This window comes from Microchirus variegatus (assembly GCF_963457635.1).
Source record: "Microchirus variegatus genome assembly, chromosome: 2".
Classification (NCBI taxonomy): Eukaryota; Metazoa; Chordata; class Actinopteri; order Pleuronectiformes; family Soleidae; genus Microchirus; species Microchirus variegatus.
The window spans coordinates 16558034-16585582 of record NC_139803.1 but is presented as its reverse complement, the minus strand read 5'-3'; the positions used below and the strand labels follow the sequence as shown (position 1 = coordinate 16585582).

The 27549-nt window shown below is 39.7% G+C and overlaps 2 protein-coding genes across 2 annotated transcripts; both read right to left on the bottom strand.

The window, feature by feature from the left end:
• Positions 1-686: 686 nt before the first annotated feature.
• Positions 687-9026, bottom strand: pcolcea (procollagen C-endopeptidase enhancer a). Its single transcript, XM_083910787.1, has 9 exons — positions 8916-9026; positions 5402-5510; positions 5053-5311; positions 4310-4434; positions 4071-4207; positions 2941-3287; positions 2772-2849; positions 1124-1294; positions 687-1039 (listed from the first exon to the last, which is right to left on the bottom strand). Exons 1-9 carry the CDS (start codon positions 9002-9004, stop codon positions 909-911), a joined length of 1446 nt encoding a protein of 481 aa, XP_083766913.1. The 5' UTR covers positions 9005-9026; the 3' UTR covers positions 687-908.
• Positions 9027-19874: 10848 nt separating this feature from the next.
• On the bottom strand, positions 19875-25937 carry vamp2 (vesicle-associated membrane protein 2; the record flags this gene model as incomplete). The annotated part of the gene is made up of 6 exons (XM_083905238.1): positions 19875-19891; positions 20083-20134; positions 20758-20916; positions 21077-21176; positions 25663-25754; positions 25929-25937. The coding sequence occupies 6 exons, from the start codon at positions 25935-25937 to the stop codon at positions 19875-19877; spliced, it is 429 nt and encodes a 142-aa protein (XP_083761364.1).
• Positions 25938-27549: the final 1612 nt, after the last annotated feature.

Genomic DNA, 27549 nt, shown 5'->3' with positions numbered 1-27549 from the left:
AAGCACATACTGTGTCAGTGATGGAATAATTTGACCGTGGTAAATTGTAACATACCTGTGATTTGTATCACTGATAATAAATAAAGTTGTCAGTAAATGTAGTGAAGTAAAAAATTGCAATTATTTCCAATTGTATTAGGATTTATAGAGTGTCATAAAGTGAAAATGTCCAGGTTAAGTTAATTCACCTGAGGAATATCATTGACTTTTGCAGTAATTGAATAAATGTACTCAACACCACGATGATATGATATAATCCATGATTATATTGACAGATGCGATTCAACCTAAAAAATTGTTATTTGCAATTCTAAAGGGCATTCTCATTTTTGCGCACGAAAGGCAAATTCTGTTGGGAATTTCAGGAAATTGGGGGACAATTTTAAAAGATGATTCTGTAAAAATGTGCATCTGAGGTAATCGGCCATTATGGATAATGAAACATCTAGGATTGTGTCTTTTTATATTGTTTTGAAATGGTTCTGAGAGAGGTCGCCAATAATGGTCAGAAATTTTAATCTTGATCCGCTCTTGAAAAAAAAAAATGTCCTGGTTACTTACAGTGCTACAACACATCCAATCCACTTGGTGGCGACAGAGGCACATATTTAACTTCTCACAATTGGAGTGAGAGAGCTGACACTGATATAGTGTGTAAATAATGATGCAGTCACGCCATGTAAGAGAGATATAAAACCTTTATTCATGTATAAATTACAAACATAAGGTTTGGTAGGTGTTTTAATGGAAAGATGTGCTTGTATACCTTTTAAAATGATGGAGGGGGAAATGAAGTTATGTTTTACTCGATTGTTTGTGCTTCAGTACATGTGTATTTCACATTGAATATTCTGGATTTGTGTGTGTGTGTGTGAATGATATGTTTTGGTCAGGTCAGATGTGCAGGGTTAACAGGGTTGGTTTTGGATATTTGTTAAAAGTTTATGATGTGGGGCTTTGTAGGGAGCTGTGAATGCACCAGGTTGCAGGGTACCCTGTCCGTTCTCATCCACTTGACCCATGATAATGTAGTCGCCACCTTCATTGGAGAGAGAAAAAAAAAAGAATCAGTTATATACCAATTTTAAATTTGAGCATTTGTGATTCCAAGAAATGTGCGTACCTCTTCTGAACAACGGGCACTTCTTGCACTGTGACACCAGCTTCACGGACATGGCTTCTCCTGCTTGCGTGATTATCATTCGACCTGCCTTGTAAGTCCTAATAATGGAGAGGCCAACATTAAGAGTCCCACGGGGTCCAGGGGCCAGAGAGGTCACCTTACCAGTTAACACTAGAAAAAAAGGAAGGCTCAGTCAGAACACACAATCTGAATATCTGACTGTTTTGTATATCAGACATTCCCAGACACTGGCTCAACATTCACAGATGGGTCAAATTTCTTTGAAGGTTTGTTTTTTTCTGGGATCTTATATTTCCATTACTTCTCTAATCCACATGGGGGAGCTTGTTTATTTTTCTAGTACAGTTTCTATCTATGATTTAATTGCCAAGAATAAGGATTCACTACAAGCATGGAGCGTCACATTCTCTAAAATATAAGCCAGCATCTGGACTCCTGCTCAGTTGTAAGGGTTCCAAATAGGTTCTTCTTCAAGGGCTGAGGTTCTTCCTGGAACCATTTGCTTCTGAAAAACCCTTTCCCAAAGAAAGGGTTTTTCAAGGGTTCTTGGTAACACTAATGGTTCCAGTAAGAACCATTGTCATCCAGAGAACCCTTTAAAACCCCTTTCCTGAATAAAGGGTTTTAAAAGGGTTCTTGGTGGAACCCCCAGTATGGGTTCTTTGTAGAACCTCTCATGGGGGTTCTGGGTGGAACCTTACACACACAATTCTAGGTATAACCTAAGTATAACCCTTTATGTTGGGTTCTAGGTAGAACCCTCCAAAAGGGTTTCAGGTGGAAGCTTTATAAAAGGTTCTACCTGGAGCCAAAAAGGGTTCTCCTATGAGGACAAGCCGAAGAACCTGATGTGGTTCTACTTAGCACTTTTAATTCTAAGAGTGTAGAAAATGGATGGATGGATGGATATCACTTGACTGTGAAGGTTTTACAGTTGCAGAAATGGCAGTAAAATGGTCAGAAACATGATATCATGCAAAAATGATCACATTTTATTGGGTCACAATGGTTGGTTCAGAAAAGACTGCAAATTCATAGAAGAACTTAGACAATAATGGTGTTTGCGAACAATAGGAAACTTGTGGGCACCCCATGGACTAGTGAAATTGGCTTGGCTTGAAACAAATGTAAATAATTGATGGGGTTAATTGGACACTCTAAATTATAGGTGTAAAAGTAGTAGCCCTGTTTTGGATATCAATTGTTTTATTTAGCATCATTCCAATATCAAGCACTTTTACTTTAAAATTCAGTGAAATATCATCATGAATATCTTTATTATGACGGAATATTGGATGGAATATTGTGATATAATTTGAAGCTCATATTACACCCGCTACTGAACAGCTGTTTTATTCTCCACTTTTCTTTTCTCTTGACAAGACTAGATGCTCATTGGCCTCCAGGTCATTTGAGTTTGACGCTCCTGCTCTACATTGATCCCATCCACATGAGGCCACATCCAGTGTACTCCTAGTGCTGGTTCCAAGTCCCAGATAAATGGGAGACTTGTGACAGGAGAGGAATCTGACTTAAAATCTCTGCCAAATCAAATATGTTCCAATCCAATGAGAGAGAGAAGGGGCCGAAATGGAAAAGAAAAAGTAGTGAACAGTAGGAAACTTACCAAATTCACTTGCACAGAAACTGGTCTTGATGGTTCCATGTCTTTTACAGGCTTTGGCACACAGTGGATTTTGAGCCACTAAACACACAAAGGGTACATTAGATATTAACATATGTTTATAGACACAACCAGTGCATGCACACACACACACACACACATACACACTCACCAGGCCTCTTTCCATTTGGTCTAGTGACTGGCGTCCTCCTGTCCTGGCCTGTGCTGTCCGGTCCACGGGTCCTCACAGGCTTGACTGGTCTAGGACTCTCGGTGGGCTCAGGGGGTGGAGGTGGTACATACTTGGGGGTGGCTACAGGAGGCTTCACAGTCGCTACTGGACGTTGAGGTTTCACTGCAGGTTTTCGGGGGATGGCTCTTGTTCCAGCTCCTGAGTCAACTGTTGTGATCTGAGAACCCCGAGGGACGCTGGTGTAGCGGGCTAGGAATCCGTCGGATGGGACACTGAGGTCGGACACAAACTGGACCAGGAGCACGTTGCCATTGCTAAGAAATGGTCTGCACAGGAGACAGAAAAGGTGTGAAATGATGGATTGTTGATTCAAAACTGCTTTAAAAGTTCACTGTGTAACATTAGTATATTTATGTTTATATCACTACATAATCACCTTTAAACAATCCTGAGAATACGTTTTTTATGTGTATTTTAGACATGCCTGCCATTTTGTGCCATCATGTTTCAACAGCTTCTCTGGTTTATTTCCACAGTCCAAAAACATGACCTGTCCAGGGTGTACCATGCCCTATATCAGCTGGGATTGGTACCAGCCCCGTGACCCTCATGTGGAGGATAAAGCAGTAGAAGATGGGTGAGTCAGTATATGTATTCTTTAGCGTTTCCATTAGGAATAGTACCAAAATAAACAACTCCTACCATTCCGTTTTTGGCTCCCTTCCCTTGGGGATACCAGAGCTGATTGGGTGACAAAAAACCGTCACTCTCTTGCGACCGATGTTTCTTCAACACCCGCAATTTATTCTCTTTCAAAACTTGACATCTTGTTCGGAGAAACGGATGGAAACTATTGATATTGTGTCAATGACGTCCTTCGCATACTGTCCTTTGCATACTCGGTCTTTACCATTCCAAACTGTACCATACTGTACCAAACCAAACCATGCAACACAGCGTGCTTGCTGACAACGACATTATTTATACACTTGGCGAACAGGAGAATTGCGTTTATCGTAGTATTCAATCTCACCATTAGATGTCACTAATTTTTACACACTGAACCTTTAATTTGGCTATCATACTTATTCAAAAATGACGTAACTCACTCTGGGGTCTGATCACCACAGTATTTTCCAATCAGGTGCGAATCATCTTTCTCTCCACCATTGTAGAACGACACGTAGTCAAACCGACAATAGGTGTCGGCCTCCAAGACGAACTTATCGAAATTCACTTGGATTACCTGGTTCATAAACAAAAACAAAAAGGTGTGAGTGGTTTCACCATGTGTTTTGTGTTCATAGTTTGGTAAATGAAATGTTAGCATGTTGAGTTTGCAGCCAACCATATCGGGCTCCACAGTGATAAGCCATGAGCAGCTGGCTCCCAGTGGGTATTTCTTGTCCGGCCAGTTGGGCGTTGTGATCTCTCCCTGGGCTTTTGTTATCTTCCCCCCACAGAACTGTTGGTCTGACACAGTTTTAGAATACTCCATTAAGGATAATTGCTCACAGATAACAACCAGTTGTTTACAAATCCTCGTAGGTTCACTAACTTTATAATAAATTGCCATTTCACATGTTACATCATAGATCTCCATTATATAAGCTGCGCAATTGTCTGAGAGATGATTTTCTCTGTACTACTTTATCGAGGCCTAAACATTAAACTTATTCCTAATGTTCCTTATTAAGAATTAATAATATAATATGAATAATATTAATATGATTGATAAATAATTGCATAATTAGCTAAATTGAGAACATTCTGGTCCTCATCTGTCCTACCTTTTACTATGATGATCACTGAGTAATACACATTAACAACTGTTAATATACTTGTTAATATAGGTGCATTTTGGGTCAAGATCCTTGACATTTTTTAAAAATAGATGTGTCAATACGGTAAAATATAATCCCATATTCTATATGAAGCTTTTAATACTTATTATTTAACATTTTGGGAAATCTTGGGTAGCATTCCCAAACATGATCTATTCCCTTAACCATTTAAAACTAAAATGTCCATGATCTCATGCCAATAATTGTTGTCTTAAATGAATCATCACTCTAAAATGTAACGACATACCTTCCACATATGGTTTGGTTCCACTGAAATAGGCCACAAACCCTCTTGCCTGAGTCTCCCCGTCCGACACCATCTCTAACATCATGGTGTTTGTGGTCGAAATGAGAGCACCAGGCCGGAAAGTTCCACAGAAGCGACCCAGTTTTTGCACCAAGTTGGAATGACCATTGTAAACGTCGAGATAGTCATAACGACACAGCGAATCGGCCTCGATGTCAAAAATGCGGAAGGTGAGCATGACCACGTTTCCCTCGGGGACCTGGAAACCAGATTGTACATGAGTCAGTGACAGAGAAAGACTGACTAAAGGACAGTCAGCATTTAGAGATGCAAACACTGACTGACTCACAGTGATACGCCAGGTGCATTTGCTGTTGGGTTTGTAGGAGCTTGGGAAACCTTCACTGCCAACAAAGCCTGAGTCTGAAACCAGGTCGCCTCCACAATAGAAGACAGGCCTGTAAGAAAGGAGATGGGAAGATGGGTGGCGGGGGAAGACTCGTGAGAATGTCACAGCATTAAAATAGTGCATAAATAACTATCTCAACTCCCACAGACAGTCGTTTAGTTGACTCTCTTCTACTCCTTTTTATACAGAGCCACGACATGCTCAGTATTTAATAAATATTTATTATAAAAGAATGCAAACTGAGGCCAAAAATGCTCAGTTTGTGTAAAACATAGCTTCCGACAATTTAATCAAAATCAGTTGCTGACTTGGCAGAGGTAAGAGTTACATGAAAAAAAAGTTTAATACTGTATAAACAAATACATATATATGCAAATACAAATACAACAGCAAAATTACTAATTTGTATTATAAACATAAGAGGAAGGCAACTGTGAGGAAAAAACATGGTGAAATTCAGACTAGTACATGACTTTATGCTTCCTCCTTCCTTTAAATGTTAATGGATGGTAGGAAGATTTCAAATGGCACACAACATAAAAAAAAAAACACAAGCAAAACCGAAAGCTTAATGTCAACAAACAGAGGCAGACACACTTCATTCAATAAATCCATTCCACATGGAACCTGCTGACTTATAGCTTCCTCTTTTGGTAAATACATTTCACAGGAAAATACTAATGAAGGATTTCAAACATCAAAGTTACGCATTATATAAAATCACACATTTTCCTCTGGGATCTTTGGTGCAAAGAGTAAGCCGTTTACAAGATAAAAGCAGAAAACAGTGACTTAGGTTTATTTGCACACACACCAATTAGTGATAGAAACTGGCAACCAGTTACAAGCCCAAGTCCCTTCCACTTGGCCATGGGCCCCGAAAATAGCGGTTGCCAAAGACTCCACAACTTGGAACTTCACCTAGACGTTCCTGCCATCTGTTTTATTTTTTAAAAACATTCAAGTTATTTGGTAGAGATTGAAGGTGAAAAAGTGTCCCTGAGCTGCAGCAGAGTCACAACAGTGGAGAAATCACATGACCAGGGGAGACGAGGCAACAACAACAGGCTGTAAAAACATAAATAACCAAGTGGAAGAGAGATAAGTAGATAGTGGTCGCAAACTTTGGCTGAAGTTTCCTGTTTGGCTTCCCTATCCATAAGAAATGTATCCACACGCATATCTGTCTTCAACTTCCTCTGTGCTCTCAGCCATCTATATTTTCACAGATTTCCACTGCAGACACTTGTGTCTTCTTCTCCTCTGGTTGAGGATTGGGACACTTTTGAGAGGGGTCGTGAGGAAATGTTCCACCATATCAAACCCGAGCTGTAGCTTCAGTGTTTGACTAATTCTGCTGGCACGAGATGTGTTATTGGGTGCTTGCTGGTGGGTGGTGCGACCACGTGACAACCACTAGTGACGTCAACCACAGGAATGCTTAAGTTTTAAATTTTTTTGAACATTGAGTTTCGCTGAGTTTTCGCTACACCAGGCAGGCAGCGGCTCATCAGCAGCAGCTGCGCTGTCTGGCGCGGGGAGGTGGGAGTGAAGAGTCTGTGCTGACGGTGGGTGAGACATTTTCACAAGGTTCACTGCAGAACATGGTGTTATACTGAAACGACGAGGTGTCCATTCACCTTTTAGCATGCTAATACTTTGCGGCTAACTTGGCGAACCTGTTTCCAAAGCTAGGATTAGTGTAGGGCTAGCATAATACAAACGAGGCACAACACAAAAGTTTTCATTTTCGATTAGCATTAGCGTAGCTAGCTGTTGAGTTGTGCCTAATGAGGTTGCACAATATTTGTATTATTTTAGCCTTTACGTTCCTTATCTTGCATTACTATAACTGAAACGTCTTCTTCAGCTCCCGCTATTGGAATACATACTTCCTACGGGCACTGCACTAGTGAATGTAAAGACATACATTTTGAATGGCTGTAGCATTGTTAGCAGTAAAGCTATTATGTCAGTGAAACATTTTTCCTTCTCTCTGATGACATATTTTGGTCCTTCTATGACTTAGTATCATAGATTTCTTATATATATAGCATATTTAAGAAAACATACAATTGAATAGGTGAGACATTTGTCAGCCATGTTTGCAGTGATATGACGCTTTTCCACAACATAGTCCCAGCACGCCTCAACTCGACACGGTTTGGTAGGGTTTTCCATTACTCCTCAACGTGGGCGGAGCCATCATAGCACGGCTGCATGAAACTGCTGTGACATTGATTTATATGCGACACGCAAACTTGTGACAAGTGACTTGTAAAGCAGTTATTTTCAGTGTACTGAATCATTAGAATTGTCCAGCAGGGGTTTGTGATGCGGCTCGCCGCTCTCTGTCACTACATACACTATTACATACACTATACTATGTGCTATCTATCTATCGTTAATGGAAAAGCAAAGAATTAATCTCAATCATTCCGTGCCGAGTCGAGCCGTGCCGGGACTGGGTAGTGGAAAAGCGCTAATTGTGAGCCTGTCTGTATTATGCTGGTTCTTGATGCAAGGAGCCAGGCTTTCTATCAGTAGCTGATACAACCACACTATATCCCTTTAAAGAGTAAAGGTAGGCTTACAGACAGTAAGGTCTGGCTCTCTCTCATCTCTCATTTTAATACCATTCTTTTAATTATGCATTTGAATAATGTTTAACTTGAACTCACTACTGTTTGTCATTTTAACACACGTTTCTTCACTGAAATGTGTGTTCAGTGAAGAAACGTCTCGAAGCTGCAGCTCAGTTTTCACATGAAGCTGACGAGCACATTTTTAAGCCCCCAACAACCTCATATGTATTGTGTCCCCATAAATTCCATTGCGTAAAACCCTCACAGGGCTGATTTGGTCATTTCACTGTCGATTCCTGGTTTAGACTGTTGCCAATTGGACATTTTTATTGTAATGTTTTGGAGCCAAGATAAAAGTCTGTTATTTTTTTTCTTTGTCCTTTTAGTCTGTGGTGTGGGATGTTGCTTTGGGATCATCAAAAATTTAACTTGCTGTGCAGTTACAGTATGATACACGTGATACATGTGTGTTCTTCATCTCCAGCTCTGAGGAAGTAAACATATACCATCGAGAGATGTAAACACCAGTCAGGACAACTTAAGTTACACGTGATGGAAAAATACTTTCTTGGAAAGTCAGACACAGAAGTAAGTTTGCTGAACCCCAGTAACGTCAGACGGCTCGCTTCTAGATGTCTAGAAACAGAGCCAAGTTGCTCTGATTTCACCCCACAAGTCGAACTAAAAGCATTAACATCTGTGGTGGCTCAGTGTGGATGAAATTATGAGCCAGAATGACAAATCTTTGCCCAAACAAACAGAGGAAGGAATTCAGAGTATTTTCTTTAGTCTTAAGTTGTAAGTTCTCCAACAAGTAGTCCATAAATGACAAGACACACACATTCTTCACTCACTGCAACCTCACCTACCTGGTGTAATTGGTCTGCTGAGCCTTCGCCCATCCTAAAGTCAAAGACAGGAACAAGGAAACTCCCCAGAAGCTGCCTCCGTGCATCATGATGCAGTGTACACACAAAGTGTCGATCACTATTGAGACGAGAGGAGAGGAGGGAGGAGGCAGGGCATAGGAGGTGAAACGCAGGGGGTCCAAGGAGGAGGTAGCTATTGGGAAATGGGAGGAGAGAATGAATAAGTGGGGAGGAGAGAGAGTGAGACAGATGCTGAATTACAACTGTAGTAAGAAAGAGCCAATGTGTGGGGGAGGAAGGAGGGAGGGAAGGAGAGGGTTTTAATTCAAGCCAGATGTTTTCCTCAAGAATAACCCTGGTTTCAATATACCAGTCGGGACATGTTAGGAAAGACGTGCAGAAAGGACTGTACCTTTTTTTTTCCATGAGGTAGTGACGCAGTCATAGCTGGATAATGCTATGACTGCGTTACAAACACACACACCTACCTTGAACTGTCAAAATGTTTCCCCCACCAAATTCTACAGTATCTTAAGAAATATGTATTTTTGTTTTTTTATGTCATCATTAGGCCACCAATTCTGACTGAAGATGAAACTGTACTCCTCTGGACCAAACCATCTCGACATCGCATCTCTTAGGTGAGCATTTGGTTAAGTTTGTTTTGCTTGTCGTGCAGTGGGGTGAAAGAAGCTTGCAATTTGATCTGGAGGGTCATCAGCTGGCTGATGCTCACATAGGGGGCAGAGGCTTTGTGGTCAACATGCTGGGCCTGAACTCTTCTACTGTTTTCTACTACCCTACTTCTACCAAAAGCCCAGGCAGGTTCCAAAAGGCCCTGACTATAAAGTATCATAAAACAAACTACCTCTTTCCTCTGCCTGTCTTATCCTAAGCCCCAGGGTCTTTGGCTCTGTAAGATTTGAATCAGTGATTGCCCCACAATTGGCTGATGCTCACATCGGGGCAGAGCCTGAGACTTTATGAGCAGGCCTGGAATCTTCTACTGTTCCACAATAACAGTGGAGATGTTTAATACACTGAACAAAATAAATACTTTAATAAATCTACTCACAAATAAACACAATAAAGTATCATAAAAACGAACTACCTCTTTACTCTGACAGTCTCTGCTTAAGCACCAGAGGCTTCTTTGGCTCCATAACATCTGAGTCAGGCAAGAATAACACTCTTTAGGGGGGAGGTTTTCTATCTCAGTTTAGAGTCGCCGTTGAGACATGCCTTTAGTCGATGTTATACTGAGGCCTGCTGAGGGGATGCGTTTTAAATCATGATGATGATTTTTTTTGTTACATACAACAGAGATGCAATAATTTGGTCAAAGCTCGGGCCGTGCAGGATGCACAAAGCAGAGTTTTCACAAAGAGTTGATGTTTCCAGGTGCATGACTTCTGCAATTAAGTATTACATGACACAATCACTGACAATTTTGCACTCTGTGGTCCAGCTGTGCTCTGTTTGTGTCAAACTCCGAAGTCCTGATAAGAGGCAGCAGAGGCAGGAATGTAATCTGCAGGCCCTGCGGGTGGTGGGGGAGTGAGGATTGGACGGGGTCTGAGCGAGCGCAACTGTGGAGTCATTGCCATTACGTGTGGGAGTAGCAGTGACCTTTACACTTAGCTGGAATCCAAGCCAGCGGTGTAAGTTTCTGCAATAACTTGAAGGCAAATCCTTCAGGCTGGACATACATTCCTTGTGAGGAGTCGGAGGGAAGCACAGACTGTATGTGACTGGTGAGAGGTGGGAAGATGGATGGGTGCTAAAGAAAGCAAAAAAAAAAAAAAGGATAAAAAACTTACTTAAATGGTTTAAAAATCAGAAAAACAGTGAGAAAAAGCTAAGTGGTTTAGAATGTACCCCGGAGCTACACTTAGATACTCTCTCAGATTTGGAAATTGCTGAGAGAAGGTGACGAAACCAAACTGATAACTCATAACAGGCTTGGACTCATAATGTTCTCTGTAATTGTGGCTTCTCCCAACCTCACTGTCGGCAGTTTTTTAAAAACAAGACAAGATCAGTCCTTCAAGGGTTAGGGTTAGCCCTTCAGATAGAACCATTTAAGGCTCAGAATTTATCTAAATCTATACATGCAGGGTGATGATGAGATTGAAGGCATCTGGCCGAGCAGCAACCAAATGAATACCTTACCACCTCCAAATACTGGTGGTGATGGATTTCCTTTTTTTGCCAAAGAAGGATGGTGATGTAATGTGAAGACTGTGCAGTGATTAGGGGGTTAGGATTAGCAAGATGATGGTGTTTGCAGAGATGATGAGTGTTTTGTTGCTCTATTGGATAGACAGGAAAAAGCTGACGATCAGCTGATCTCTCTAGCGCCTGTATGCATTAGAGGAGATTAGTATTATATATTCTTGCTTCATATATAAGGTACTGTCTAAGTTGTGTCCACAACCACACCTCAAACAACCTGGACTCTCCCACTAACTGGAAATGATGGTACCTTGTTTATAATCTGACAAATCCCAAAGGAGCATGTGTCATTAATTCCATCCTGTGTGTATGTTTTTCCACTATGTTTACCTTTCTCTTCATCAGTTCCCATCTTTGGGACAAACTTACAGAGCTAAATACTGAAAGAGCTAAAAAATGTACCAAAATACTGCAGGATTGTTGTTTTTTTTGACCAATGTGTGTGTGGGTTTACTCCGGGTTCTCAGGTTTCCTCCCATAGTCCAAAATAGTCCACATGTAGATTTGGGAATTAGGACTTATTGGACAACCTAAATTGGCTGTAGGTGTGAGTGTGGATGGTTGTTTGTCTCTATGTGGCCCTGTGAGATGGACATTTCGCCAGCGCACCCCCCTCATATGGAGGATAAAGCAGTAGAAGATGAGTGAGTGGGTGAGTGCTCACTACAGTTGTCATGATGACACCTGGTGTCAATTTTGTGAAACTACAGCTTATATGGTGGTGGGCATACTTCTTTTCGCCCTCTTTAAGGGTTGGCTGAAATTACTTAGATTCCTCCGTCATGATGCATAATTCATTTAGTTGTATGCATTGAAACCCCCTTAACCCTAGAACACCATGTATGTGATTTTCATGAAAACCAGGTCCCCTCATGATGATTTTCTTAGAACACTGTACACACACGTCTTGATGACAAGTACTTTTTATTGGGTAAAAATCACCCAGCGTTAGTGACGGTGTTTTAAATTGGAGCATTAGGGTTAAAAGCAATGCCTGACACTTTTAAACTTCTTTAAAATTCAGTATTTAATGTCATAGTTTAGTATGTCATCATCGTTGACAGATTTTGGATGACACTCTATAGTTTAACTGCGTGTTGTTGAAATGTGCTTCATTTGTCTGTTTGTTACAGAAAGACAAAGAATACGTCCCCACATGTGTCCACCGGAGGCAAATCTATATTCACAAGGTCCACACATGCAGACACCTGTGAGGACGAGGTGTAGCTGCTGGTAACTGCTGCTTAAAAATGATCCTCACATTTCTTAGATGTTCTGTTTACAACTGTTGTTAACATCTGACCTGAGTGATTTGCTACTACTACTTTTACTACTACTACTAGGCCGCTTACTACTACTACTTTTACTACTACTACTACTACTACTACTACTACTACTTTTACTACTACTACTACTACTACTACTACTACTAGGCCGCTTACTACTACTACTTTTACTACTACTACTACTACTACTACTACTACTACTACTAGGCCGCTTACTACTACTACTTTTACTACTACTACTAGGCCGCTTACTACTACTACTTTTACTACTACTACTACTAGGCCGCTTACTACTACTACTAGGCCGCTTACTACTACTACTTTTACTACTACTACTACTACTACTACTAGGCCGCTTACTACTACTACTAGGCCGCTTACTACTACTACTTTTACTACTACTACTACTAGGCCGCTTACTACTACTACTTTTACTACTACTACTACTAGGCCGCTTACTACTACTACTACTACTAGGCCGCTTACTACTACTACTTTTACTACTACTACTACTAGGCCGCTTACTACTACTACTACTACTACTACTTTTACTACTACTACTAGGCCGCTTACTACTTCTACTACTTTTACTACTAAAAGTACTACTACTACTTTTACTACTACTACTTTTACTACTACTACTACTAGGCCGCTTACTACTACTACTACTTTTACTACTACTACTACTACTTTTACTACTACTTTTACTACTACTACTACTACTACTTTTACTACTACTACTAGGCCGCTTACTACTTCTACTACTTTTACTACTAAAAGTACTACTACTACTTTTACTACTACTACTACTACTAGGCAGCTTACTACTACTACTTTTACTACTACTACTAGGCCGCTTACTACTACTACTACTACTTTTACTACTAGGCCGCTTTCTTCAGTAAAACCTCCTCCTCTCATGTGTCCCCCATGCATAACCCCCTGCTTTCATGTCTCACCCATGCATGACCCCTTCCTGTCTTGTCTCTGAAGAGCCTCCCCTCTCCTTTCATGTCTCCGAAACGCCGGGGGGGGGATCAAGCCCCCCCTGGTCCCACCCATCCTCCACTTTATTGCCGCTCCGCACCACCGAGTATTCTCTTGGATTCGAACCAGCCACCACCAGACTGGTACAACCTTACAGTTGTGAACTAAACCACCACGCCACACATCCCTGAGAGATACAGGAGCTCTTGTTGCTTTTGACTGTTCACTTTGGATGTGGAACCTTAAATGTTGGCATATAAGGGAGTTGAACCCAGAACCTCGAGATCCTGAGGACTGTTCCTTAACCGGTTGAGCTAATTCCAGACTCTTTCTTTCATTTTTCGAACTCCTATTTACTGTTTGTGGTTGAATATTGTATTCAAAATTCAGTCCATGTAAGATTCAAACCCATACTCACAGGAACTAAGGGTTGAACCCACAACCTCAGGATCCTGAGGACTGTTCCTTAACCAGTTGAGCTAACTCCACGCTCTATCTTTCATTTTTCGAACTCCTATTTACTGTTTGTGGTTGAATATTGTATTTAAAAATCAGTCCATGCAAGATTTGAACCAATACTCACACGAATCTCAGGAACTTGAGTCATTCTCTTAGTCCCATGAGCTCTTTGTCCTTCTGTGCTTATTTGCAAAATTTGGAAGCCTTTCAATACTGCATGCATAAAGGTACTTGTTCCAAGTGGGAATCGAATCAGGGATGTGTGGTGTAGTGGTTTCATTCGCAACTTTAACATTGTGCCAGTGTGGTGATGGCTCGCAGTCCCAAGAGATTACTCACTAGTGGTGGGAGATCGGGGCTGAGCTCGTGCCCCCCACAGACATGACAAAAAAAAAACTTAATAAAATGACATGGGTTCACTCCCTGAAAAGTCCACCAGACAGTTGGGGGCCAGGTGTCCAGTAACTGCTGCTTAAAAATCATCCGCACATTTATTAGACTTCATTTAGGACAAATAATAGTGAACACTGAAGAGCTCCAAACAGCTGCAGTTGACTTGGACTGGCTCCAGCCTGAAAAAGCAGCAAACAGGTGAATGTGGTTTTCACTAAAGTCACATGTTAACAATGGAAATCAATGTAAACAGAGCGTCAATAGAACATCTGAGAAATGTGTGGATCATTTTTAAGCAGCAGTTACCACATGTTTGTCCTCACTGCTCCTCCTCCTGCTCCTGCTGGCTCCTGCTGGCAAACAGGAAGTGGAAGATTCCAAATGGATTTATCTAAACTGCCCTCCGGTGGACAAACGTGATATTACATTCATGGCTGCTCAACTGTTGAAATTTGACAAATACGTCATACAATTTGTAAATTTTGGACGTCATGCGATACTATGAAGTTTTTTACCATTTTTGGACGACATACTATGACGTTTTTTTTTTTACCATTTTTGGATGACATACTATACTATGACGAGTACGCGAATACACAACTGAGATGTCACCTACAACCAGGCTCCTGGATGATACCAGCTCTCATTCATACTCATTATGTGCCAAAGATGTATTGATTGATTGATTGAGACCAATAACTTCTCAAAAAAAATATTTAAGGTTGTTATAAATCAAGGGAGATGTAGGCTCATTTTCCCATGCAAATCATGAGCTACAATCCGTTACCTTTATGTACAGCAACAGAAGGGTTCTTTAGCGATCAATCAGGCCTCCAAAAGTTCTCCCTACTCTACCTTTAAGTGTGAGTGAGGTTTTATGTGTAATGACTAACATGTGACCCAAAATTAATTAAAGAAAGAGGTGTATCTTTGTGTTGGTAATAAATTTATACTTATTCACACAGGTCAGATAAGGTTCCAGAATTGCATTCAAAATTGCATCTGTCCATAGTTGCACACCCACAGAGCACACGAAGCACACACAAAAGTACAAGTTGTCATACGGTTTTTCCAATATACATATATTTCATGATGTTCATCAATATAATAAGACATTGATAGATTTACACTACAATTATTTTATGTACTCTGAATTTTTCCATTCAGTCTCCTCTCCTTTACGTTGAGTCAACCTTATTTAGTTTATAATCCCATACCAAATGACAGCACAATAAAATCTATCAATAAATAAAAAGAAAGGAAATAAATAAAATAAACTGAACACGTTGCCCGTGATCCCCTGGTCTTGTCCCTCCATGTGGGACCAGATGAGCAGGGGCAACGTGGACCTTCATCCCAGGAACCCCCAGTTTTTCCACCAACGAAAAAAATCTTTCCTCAAAAATAAACAGATTTCAAAGAAAAAAATAGATCTTGTAGATACAAACAGCAAATCTGATGTAAACTGTAGAATCATTCTGAGCATTCTGGACAAATTGAAGGTAAAAAAAAAAAAAAATTTCCCCCCATTAACTTCCCATTTTCTCGACCTTTACCCATCAGTGCTTACACACAAACAATTCAGTGACATCTGGAGTTATTACTAAATTGATGACAAAAAACAGCAACAATATTTGGTTCACAGATAAAATATGTTAACATATATTAAGTTGAATATTGTATGTTTTAGGCCATCCAGAGAGCATTCAGCGACTCATAAGGTTCCCTCCTCTAGCTGTGTTCATCCCATTTGGGGGTAACAATTACAGTAAAGTATCAAGGGGAAAAAAATAATCCCCTTTCTGCTCATTCCTCCCAAGTTTGAATCATCCCAATTTTGTAAATCACAGTTGTAATTAAAAGCTTCAAAAGAGGTTCTGAAACATTCTGGCATCGGCATGTTTGTGCAATCACCGCCAAATGACCCGAACGCAGCGGAGATCGCCGAATGACTCTTGAGGATGGCGCAAGACAATAGTCTCCATTGACTTGTGTTCACCGAAATCGACGGGGGGGAAAAACAAAAGTGCCACGGTGTTCAAACATATGCACACATCTTCTCATACAGATCGTAAAGCAACAGGGAAAAAAAGAGAGCGCACACTTCATTTTCACTGTTGTGACCAAATTGGTTGAGCGCTCACAGGACAAAAAACTGGATTCATGGAAAACAGAGGTCCTACCCCAAAAAGAACCACCTTTGTCATGATTTTCTATTGCCAAAACACACATTTTGCACTTTGATAATATGGATTTTGTCTTTATATTTGACTTGATGTACATATATAATAGATATGTACATCAAGTCAAATTGCTAATACCTTAAACCTGAGGATATAGGACCCCCTACCCCCCAAAACACCCCCTGTATTACAACACCAAACAATGCAGGCTTTTTTTTTCATTATATTTTTCTTGATTTATGTCTGCTGACGTTATATTGATATATATATATATATATATATATATATATGGCTGAAATTTGTCTTTTCGCTTTAAAACCTGGCAGTACTATGGAGACAGGAACAAAAAAAAAAAAAACAAGAGTTGTGCTATTATTAGTTATAGGATCATGTGTCTAAAAAACCCGGTGAAGCCATTCAGACCTGAATATACGCGGAGGGGAGACCATTTGAGAGCGTTTAACTTGCATAATGGCACACTCACAAGTCAAAGTGGCAGACTAACGAAATAGTGCGTAAAAAGTCCTGTAATTACAGATATAGTGGGTATTTAGAGCAGACCAGGACAGACTGAATAACCTGTTGTTGTTTTTTCTCCACTTGTTTTTGATGGCAGTTGGCAGCGTAAGCATGGATATCTGGTCTTTGGTAATCTGCAGTTTACACATTTACGTTTCTTTTGAGGGAAAACTATCTAAGGGAGGTGGGTGGGGGGGGCATAGAGGGAGAATGGGTGTGCACAGGTTGGAGTCCTCTCTAATAGTAGCGGCTGATAGATCTGTAACCTCTCTTGCTTGTGTACTTGCAGTGGTCAAAGAAACAAACGCGCCCTCACTCTTTAGGGATTTAAGCGGCCTAATCTGTCAGGATAAACTGGGGATATTCCCAAGACAGAGCTATTCTAACACACACACACACAAACGGATGCACCTGCACACACTCATACGCACACACACACACTGTAGGATTCTGAATCAGTGAGTCCAGTAAAGGTTTGGGAATATAAGATATGTCAAAGAGAAGGCTGCTAATGCTTTACACGCCCTCAATTAAAAATATTGCAGGTTATTTCTTGCTCTCTGGTGACTGTAAAACACTCGAGAGCTCAGAATTTGCCCTCAATTTATATTTTAAACCTGCAAAGCTGGAGCTGAGTTGGTTTTACGACATTACCGTGTTAAGTTAAATCAATTTTGACCCCTAATTAGAGTTGTGACCTTGTTTTTTTTGTTTTTAAATCAAGGCGTTCGATTGACAGATGATTAAAAGTGGTCGCTCTCCTGCTCATCAAGTTAGCCAAAGTCGCGAATTAAAGAAATAACCGCAATAACAATAGAAGCCTGTCCCTTTGTTGTTTGGCAGTGTATAACACATGGAGCTGAATTACAAAAAACACAGCAGACACGAGGTCAAGAGGAGCTGTCGGCAGACGCACGTTCTCTTCACCGGTCTGTTTCACACAAAAATATACTATAATAAAAAATAGAATCTATTGTATTTTAAAAAAGAAAGAAAAGAAAGTAGGGAAGAAACACTGAGACAGAACCACTGCACTAGCAAAACACTCTTCTTAGGAATGCTACTTTTTTTGTTGTTGTTAACAATTGCTTCTCGTGTTAGCAGGTGAGTTAGCAGACTGCTAAAACTAAATGTCAATGTGCCCCATTTCCTGGATTTGCAAATAAGGCTAAAGTGTCTTTCTCTTCTTTTATTTATTATTCTTGAATGTGCTCTTTGTGTGGAGAGGTTTTTCTGCAGGAGGATCTTCTTTGGCCAGGCCACTGACCAGCCAGAAAGCGCCATCAAAAACAAGGTCATTTGTGCAATTTTGAAAATCCTGATTCCTTTTCTGCAGTTGCTCACTTCCCCCCCGGATACAAACTAAAAGAGGTGAGAGTGTGTTTGACTGGAAACTCTCTACAGTTCTTAACAGAAGTGACTGGAGACTAAAGCAATTTTTCGCAATGGCCCCTGACTGTTTCCCCTGGTGTTTTGTAAGCACGTATCCACCTTTTAACTTTAATGACATCTCCACAGTATACTGCAAGTGTAATGTTAGATATAACATCACTGATATTAGAAAATAATAATAATAATAATTTGGACAGACTTCAGGTGTAATCCCGTCTATCCACGACTAACCTTTACAGCTATTTGCTATCTTTTTTTCTCCTATGGTTTGTTATGACCGACATTTTGGACACAAGTTTCATCGCATGTATTTTTTTTTTTTTCAAAGATACTTACACTTACATGTGCTACAGTAAGAGCATTTGCACTAGACTGCAATGAAGGAATGTTTTCGAAATAAGACACTACGTTAATATTTAAATTAAAAAAAGAATCTACAGACATTGGTCCATCAGAACTACGGCAGTTTGGAAATTATTCCGAGAAATCAAGGTGTTGGAGCATGCGGAGAAAGACAGAAGAGCTGTGGTGTTAAAGAGCTTTGAGATGAAGGTTAGTACAGATTTCGTCAAAAAGAAGTGTGGAATGAGAAGTAACCCCCGATAATGGAAGTGTTGCATGGAAAGGACTGGAAATGATGATGATTAGTTGGGATTAGTTTAACAGTTCATGCATTATTTGTACGGTGGACCAATAACAATGAGCATTCGCTCATAAAAGATGCTTGAAATTTGGAGGCATAAAGTTACAGAAATCTGAAGGTGGGAAATTTTAACGGCAGCTTTGTTTTGGATTCGCTCCAGTTTCTGCAGCTTCATTTTTTCATTTCAAGTTTTAGACCTTTTTTTGTCTTAGTGGACACAGGTGAATTGGAAAAATGTGCTAGTTTTAGCATTAATTAAATGGAGACCAAATCCACTGTGCAAAATAAAAAAACACACCAAAGAAGAGAGAGAATCAGCCGAGGCCCGACAGATGGTGAGAACATGCAAGATGCACACGTTGATTAATAGGCAGTAGTTAACGCTGAAGCATACGTGAAATTAATACAAAAAAAATACAAAATACAAAATGCACACACACATACACACACACACACACACACCTACAAAACAGTATATATCAGAATAAAACTCTACAAAGAACTATATATTTATATTAGTTATGTAACAATTATCGCCAATCGTTTCCTTTTCTGTTGTTGCATCGTCACAAGTGTTTGGTTCTCGGTATGGCAGGTTAGAAAAGCCAAGAGTACCCAGAAAGGAGACAGGGCCACACACGCACAGGACAAATATTGACAGGGGTCCAGAGGGGGAGGTGGTGGAAGTGGGGGAGCCACGGGGGCCCTGAAGGGTTGAGGGGTGTTATATCGAGGCTAATCAGGGAGATACATACATAGAGTAAATTAATTATCTGTGATTAATTTTGTCATCAATTTGAGGGTTGTTGTTTTTTTTTGTGGCAAGGATGTTGGGATCAGACTGGGGTAGGACAGACTCTTCTTAGGTGCTGAAGTACACTGTAAAAAGAAAGACAACAGGAAATAAAATCACTTGCTTGATGAAAGAAATTTGCTTTGTGTCATGTAGGTTATAAGTCCTGTTCTTAAAGCACTTTATACTCTGTATGTAGAGATATGTTCATATTGTTTTACATTAAAATAAGCTTTTAATTCACACGGCAACAAAGGGTTTAAAGTTTTTTTCTTACCAATAATGACGATGAGGACAATCACGCATATCACTCCCAGGATAATCATCATCTGTAGTCAGTAAATGTTCAAAAGAAGTTGTTAGATATGATGATGATGATATTATTGATTGTGTAGTTTGTTTCATAGAAATGTATGCTAACGATTCAGTGGGATGGTGCAATCTCACTGAATGTAATGTGAATTTTCCATGCGGTAAGATTACATGAACAGTCAACGTGAGTGGATTTGATGCAATTACGCCATTCCCTTCGTTTGCACAGTATAAGAATAAGTAAAACATTCACATGTCACATGTCTGGAGAAGCCAACTGGTACTGAGATTCTGTCAATGTCCCAGAGTTGTATCAGAAGATTGTTGCTGTATGTATGTGGACATCAAGTGTAAAGGTAACAGTAAGGTTAGAAATTATATTGCACTACAGTACCTGGTAAATTCTGAAAACATGTGTATGTCACAAGTTACGATGAAAAAATATAACTTGAGTATAACCACAAGGTGAGTGGTTGCAAGTTACTCATGCTATTAACACACACATTAACAAAACTGATCAAATCAATACAAACAAGATTAATGCAGGAGTAATGCAACGTGAACATCGCTTTACAAACAGTGGCAGCTTTTATGTTAACACATATTAACTGTTTGGATAAGACCATCTGCATATCCTCACCTTGGCATTCTTCCACCAGTATTTATTCTTCAGTTTTGCAGCGCTAGTCTCAAACTGAGATGCTCCAGCCTGCAGGGCATCGGCCCTGTCGTCCAGTTCTGACAGCTTCTGATCACGCTCCAGAACCTTGTCCACGTTTACACGCATGATATCCACCACCTGTATATGGAAAGCAAACGTGCAATCAGCCCTCATCTGAGACTAAATGTGATCAAGTTCAGTATCTAACCAAAAATTTTAAAATGTCTAGATGTCTAAATGTCTCTGTTTGTTAAATGCCTCACAACATGATTCTGTTTGACATTAGGAGTGGACTCACCTCATCCACTTGTGCCTGTGTCTGCTGCAGACGGCGGTTGCTGGTGAGGTTTGGGGGCTGATTCCCTCCCTCTGGTGCAGGGGCTCCAGCTGGGGCAGACCTATGAATAACAAAAATATAAATGTGAAGTTAAGGATAAGAGATAGAAAATCAATAGTTGGCCATTCCACTTAACAGATGTTAAACATTTTATGTTAAATGTCTTTTAACAAAACACATTCTAGGAATTTCATTCTTGACATTTGATTACATTACAATATGCCAACATGATTAATCCATGAATTTAATGCACACTTAGCAGCATAACATTGGGAGTATAAATCTAATAATGCAGATATATAATTTTCAATTGGTCACTGATGACCCTGTTCTGTTTCACTTGGTAAGCTAGGGAATAATGCAGTCTGTATAACGCAGGTTTGGAGAAGTCAATTTTTGTCATGTTTGACTTAGTTGTTAATGACATTGAATCATTGTGATCAGTGTGAATTTGTAGAACTACTAAAATCCATTGTGTTTGAAAAACATATGTGCTATATCACAGAGAATCCACTTTGTCAACCAATTTGCCATGTCATGTTTTGTGGTCGACACAGACTTCATCTTTTGGATGCAAAATGAACCTGTAATGGCTGTGAGCAGCAGAGAGCTTAAGTGAGAATGTCTTTTACCACTGAGAAAGTGAAAGCTCCTTCACAGATGCATCAGCTATCACAATTACAGTGACGTGTAAAACTGTGAGATCATTCATTTTGAATCGAATTTTTTTTTAAATCAGTATTATTATTTAATTTTACAAAGTCTTGTTCGGCAAAATTGATTCTGCTGCCTGTATTTATTCTTTTTTATGTATCTGTATAAACACTAACACTGTTGAGTGTGATTATCTTAAATAATTGATGAAGAATGTAAGTAACGAAAACCTCTGTTGAGTGATAGCTGCTGAAAACCATATAAACCACCTGTCATGCAGACAAAGGTTAATGATCCACCTTGACAAACAGGATTGGCAGAATTTCTACATGACTCAGATTCAGCAAATAACCATTACAAGATTTACATATTAACATTATAGGATCACTTTTATGGCAATTTTTTCTTTGATATGCATTTTAAAACACATTATATGTTACTAAAAGACCAGGGAAGTCATTAAGTCATGTTCCTTATCATGTTAGGATGGTTAGCAGTACAGGAATCAAGCCTAGGTCTATACTATGGACACCTGCTTAATGATATTTCCTACAGAACCAGGAAGGTAGCTGACACTTGAGCACCAGAAATCACTTAATCTATCACTGTACCTCACAGTTGTTACAGCACTATCTTAAAATCATAGTTGTAGGTCCAAGTTAAACAAGATAATGTGAACATTAAATCCTGCACGTATTCACTAAAATGCAGCTACAATTACACATAAATAAAACAACCATACAAACACTATAATTGATTATGGACATGAAACAAAAAAATGAACAACAAGCTGGCCTCATATTGTTTGAAATCAAATGTGATTATGTCGACTCAATGGTATGAGTTTACCTTCTTCAACGCTAACATATGCTCACATCAGTAAAATCTGAACAATCAATCTAAAATCATCAAGTATTCCTGAAAAATGGTTAAAAGCCTTAAACTGAATGCATTTTTAGCAAGTTGTGTTGAAATAAAATGTTATACAAATATGCCTACTCTACGCCTGTGAAACAAAACTCTGTATAAAGGTCACCTTTACATGTTCACACATGACTAATCCTCAACAACAAATCCTTCTGAATAGTTGGCTTAATGGTCATGATGGTATCAGCTGCCAACAGAAACTGATGATATATATATATACTGTATATCACTTCAACATGTCTATGATGTCTGTAAATATAAATGTTAAGTATCACTAATATTAAATAAATTGTGTATGAATGTAAAATATCCATAATGTTTTATTTTGTGGGATTATTGATTATTATACAGTTTCAGTATTAAGACTTGTGGATGTCCGATCTCACTTCTTCTTACTTGCCACTGTATTTGTACAAAGTGTAACGTGAAGAAATTCACACGATTCTCCTCTGACCTGACATCACAATCAAGAAGAGCGGTTTCTCACCAGCTTGCACATCCTGTGAATACAATCTGCTGTGTGTGATGGACAGATGATCTGGAAGCTCCAGAGTAAGGTGAGCTAAATACTTACAATCAACCACTTTAGTGAATAATCTTCACTTTTAGTTGAGACACAACATGGTTTTAACTCCTGTGCATTTGAATGTGGTGACAGCTATTCAGTTTCATGTTGTTTTTGAATTAAAAAACAACAACAGGAGACTGAATGGATGTTTCAATCAAAAGAATAAAACTGGTATTGGTTCGTAAGGATTTACAACTCTGTTAAACATCCAGTGAAAGCTAAATTTAACCCTCTTTCAAACAAGAACATATACACGACTACTACTACTACTTCTATAACTAATAATAACAATAACAACATTCTCTACAAAATGTGAGTGCACCACCAATGTCGACCTTTTAAAACGAGTGTTATTACCACTCTTTTTAAAATGTTTTCAGTACTACCACGACAGCTATTACTACTAATACTATTACTGTTACGACAACTCGCACTTCTACTATTAATGATAATAATTACGTCTACATAGATCTTTAAAATATGACTACCACACCTACTCATCAAAATTCAACCCTCTTGTAAAAGTAAGGATAGATGGACAGATGGATAGGTAGATTTCTATCTATAGACTACTACTACGACTAATAATAATAACAATAATGGTGATTATGATAATAATATTAATGACAATTGGGGTCCACACCTCCATTCCTTTGGGTGTAATGGATGTGTGTTTGGGCGAACTGTGTCATGGAAAAGCCCAACGTCTGTTTTTCAGCACTGGGCAGCGACATTTCAGAACTGGACAGCGCCACAGCAGCGTCTGCTCTGCCTCTCCGCACGATTCTCTGCTCGACGCCACTGAACCGCGTTGGGATCCTTCTTGACCCGCAATACTTTGGTGTCTGACACACTAGGCCGAGCCTTATTTCGCCTTTCACGACGACTATGACGAGCCTGTCACGTACCCTGGAAGCCTCTTATGTGCATGTACCTACCACTAAACACAGGGCGGGGAGGTTCCTATCGAGAGGAGGAGGGGTGGATTTTTAACACTTGTAAGATACTTAAGATGTTGGTGATAAAGGTTACTGTAACAGGTAACATTGGGAATTATATTCAATGATATGTCATGTGTTGCGTGGCTATTTCGACGTCATGGCTGCCTGTTTGTGCTCAAAGTGGCGCCTTCTAGTCCACCACATTGAAAAATGGACACCATATGCGGTCGAAAGAGCAAATAAGGTAATTTTTAGTAGGATTAATTTGGCAATGTGGGCACCAACAGCCCTGGATGTGGTGAGATATGCAGCTGTCCGCCCTCGCACGACAATCGACGACATACAGTAGGAGGCTAGGCTATCCCCACCCCCAGCTGTAGGCTGAAATATCACCTTAACTGGGCCTGTAAGCCCAATTTAGAGACAACAGAGGAAGCTTCTAGAAAAACATTCAAACCGAATTCGTCGAATAATGTCGACGCTTTAAGGGTCCAGTGGGTTTACACCATGTAAAATACCTGAGACAGCTTTGTCCAACATGGTGTCCTTGCTGTTTCTAGAATTAGCCTCGTCGTCAACGGCGGGTCAGATATATTAAACCCCGGAAATGGAAAAGGGGATTTAACTTACATTCAAGTGATAACAGTGATAAACTGGTTTTAATAAGCTCGTGTGTGACCGTTCAGAGACGCTGGCTGTCGTTTTCAAATCAAACCAGTCCAAACTGGAATTCTTAAAAAAAAAAATGCGTGCGTGCTTGGTTCAAGAGAAAACTAGCACACGACAGCACGAAAGAGACCCGTTTACCGTGTGAACACGAAGAAAATGCTGGTAAATGTGGGCTTAATGACGGATACAATTCAACAAAATAATAAATAAAACAGGTGCTTGTGTCTGCTTCAAGGTTAGGCCGTTATAGCCTCACGTTTGGGTGACATTATGAGAAGAGGACAGCCAGTGACATTAAAATAAATCAAATTAAGGTACACCTGCAGTGAAACTCGCTTTTTAGTAACAGTGAAATAAAAAAAAAAAATTAAACAGTCAGTTTTTGATGGAGAGACAGAAATAGACCCATACACATACACAGACGGGGCTTTCAGGCGTCACTCGTGGATTAAAATGCATTAATACGTCTTATAAAGAGCTTTAAACAATATAGTCATTCACTTACATGTTCCTGGTAGCGCTGGTTCGACGGCTGGGCTGAAAACGGAACTGGAAACGTTAGCGCGGACCAAAGTGAGTGTCAGATGGATGTGGCTTGCCTCCTGCGCTCCTCTCTAGCCTCTGGCACCCTTTGCTTGGTTATTGTGGCGTTTCCCTGCCTATATAGTCGAGGAGGAGCACTGGCTTCTAGAACTCCCACAGAGACGCGTCCCTTCGCGACAAAACCTCCTCTCTTTTCTTCGGGAAAAATAGATAAATAAATGTATATATCTTCTTTCTACGTCTACGTCTTGTCCAGCTGGATGCTGTAATAGCGGCGCCCGGCGCTGTCAGAATCCGTGCGGGTAATGAAGGTGTAATAAACAGGCGCCTGGATGAGCTGCACAAAGATGGCCGCGTGACGTCAATGGCGGCAGAGTTTCATGTTGAAAATGAGTGTCCGCCCCGGAGGCTTCAAATAGCGGCTGTGATGCTGGACACAACTGCTGCGTTTTGATCCACAGTGGCTGTTTTTTTTTAATGTGACTGTGTGTGTTGTTGTTTTACTTCACACTCGTGACATGTCGTGGTCACGTTTGGCTTCAGAAGCTGTTTCTGAAGGAGCTTGTTTTGATGGAGAGTCTCTATGTGTCAACAAAATGGCGTATCCTCGAAAGGGGGTGTGGCGAGCTGAGGATGAGGATGACAGGTTATCAGTAATATAACCTTAGGCACTGTATACAAGGTTTTTAATTACTAGGGTTTAGCAATTATAAAGATACATCATACTGTATAATGTTGAAAAGTAGCCCATTATTCATAGTAATGTATGCTTAAATACTGAATACATTGTATTCAATGGTTTTTATATTCATATTTACAATTTATATTGTATACAACAGAAAATTACTGTACTTTTCTAGATTGAAGCTTATTATAATACTCAATAAATATGAACATATATATTTTGTTATGTAACAAAGCACTTTGTTTCTGTACTTAAGTATCTGTACTTTACTTTGTTGTTTATATTTCTAGCAACTTTTACTCCACTACATTTCCAAAATAAATGATATACTTTTACTCCACTACATTTCCCATAACTATCTTTGTTACTCTTTATTACCAAATAAAATCAGATGAAAAAGAGTTGGTTATTGCTCAAGGACACAGACTAGCAGAGTCAGGAATTGAACGACGACTAGACCCTCACTTAAGTACATTTTATATCAGAACATTACTTTTGATATGCAAGTACAGTACAGTAAATGTCATATACCTTCAGACTTTTACTTAACCCTGTAAGACCCAAATTAAGAAAAACCTAAAAAAAAAATATTTTCAGATGTTGTTGTAGGAGCCTTAGATGCAGAAATCAAATAGTTTTTGAAAAAAAAATGTTTATGTACGTTTTTAGAGAAACTTAATTTTGCAACGTTGGGCTTTGGTGGTAGCAGAATTTCTGTATTTGTACTCACTTTGTCTGAACAACTAAGGGTTCATTTGCAGGGTTGATTGCCTACTTAGCTCCATCAATGTATATAACATTAAAAAATAATCACACAGTCATATTTTTATGAAAGCATTTATTAAAAATTTTCTAGCAACTTCTTCATTCCTTTTTTCTTTTCATGACAAACTTTCATTGTTAGTGAAAGTCCTAAAAACAGTTCTTGTCCTCTGAAAAGCAAAGGTGAACATCACACTTGCTGCATTTGTGTGTTGGTGTATCTTTATTGCAGCATCCTCTCTCTGTCTTCATGTCCTTGTGTACATCCAATGGCAGGTGTGCATATCTCTTGAATGGTCTCTTCTGAGCATTCAGAGTCTTCATGATGTCACTGTCTGTGTTGCTGAGCTCCTTTTTCCTGAAGATGAAATCCAGACCAGAAAAATCCGTGTTGCGACTGATGAAATATTTGATGATTCGATGTCCACGTAATGATCAGCTGGACAGTCCATGGGTGGTTGGTTTTCTTTGTCCACTTGTTGACAGACATCTTCATCTAAGTCTTCATCACTCTCATCAGTGTCATTGAGTTCCATCTCAACTTCACTCTCTCAAGTTTGGATGATATCAATCACATCCTGCACACTGTATCGCGGCTCTCTCCTTGCTGGTGGCATTCTGGAAAACAAAGCAATGAATTAACATGTATAAATATGCTTTTTGTATTGTAGTAGATAACCTGAAG

Excerpts from the sequence above, each read along its gene's own strand:
- pcolcea (XM_083910787.1), bottom strand. The coding sequence starts at position 9,004 with ATGATGCACGGAGGCAGCTTCTGGGGAGTTTCCTTGTTCCTGTCTTTG. Across the intron at positions 5,312-5,401 it reads AATGCACCTGGCGTATCACT|GTCCCCGAGGGAAACGTGGT; the intron begins GTGAGTCAGTCA and ends TCTGGTTTCCAG. Across the intron at positions 4,208-4,309 it reads TCACTGTGGAGCCCGATATG|GTAATCCAAGTGAATTTCGA; the intron begins GTTGGCTGCAAA and ends TTTATGAACCAG.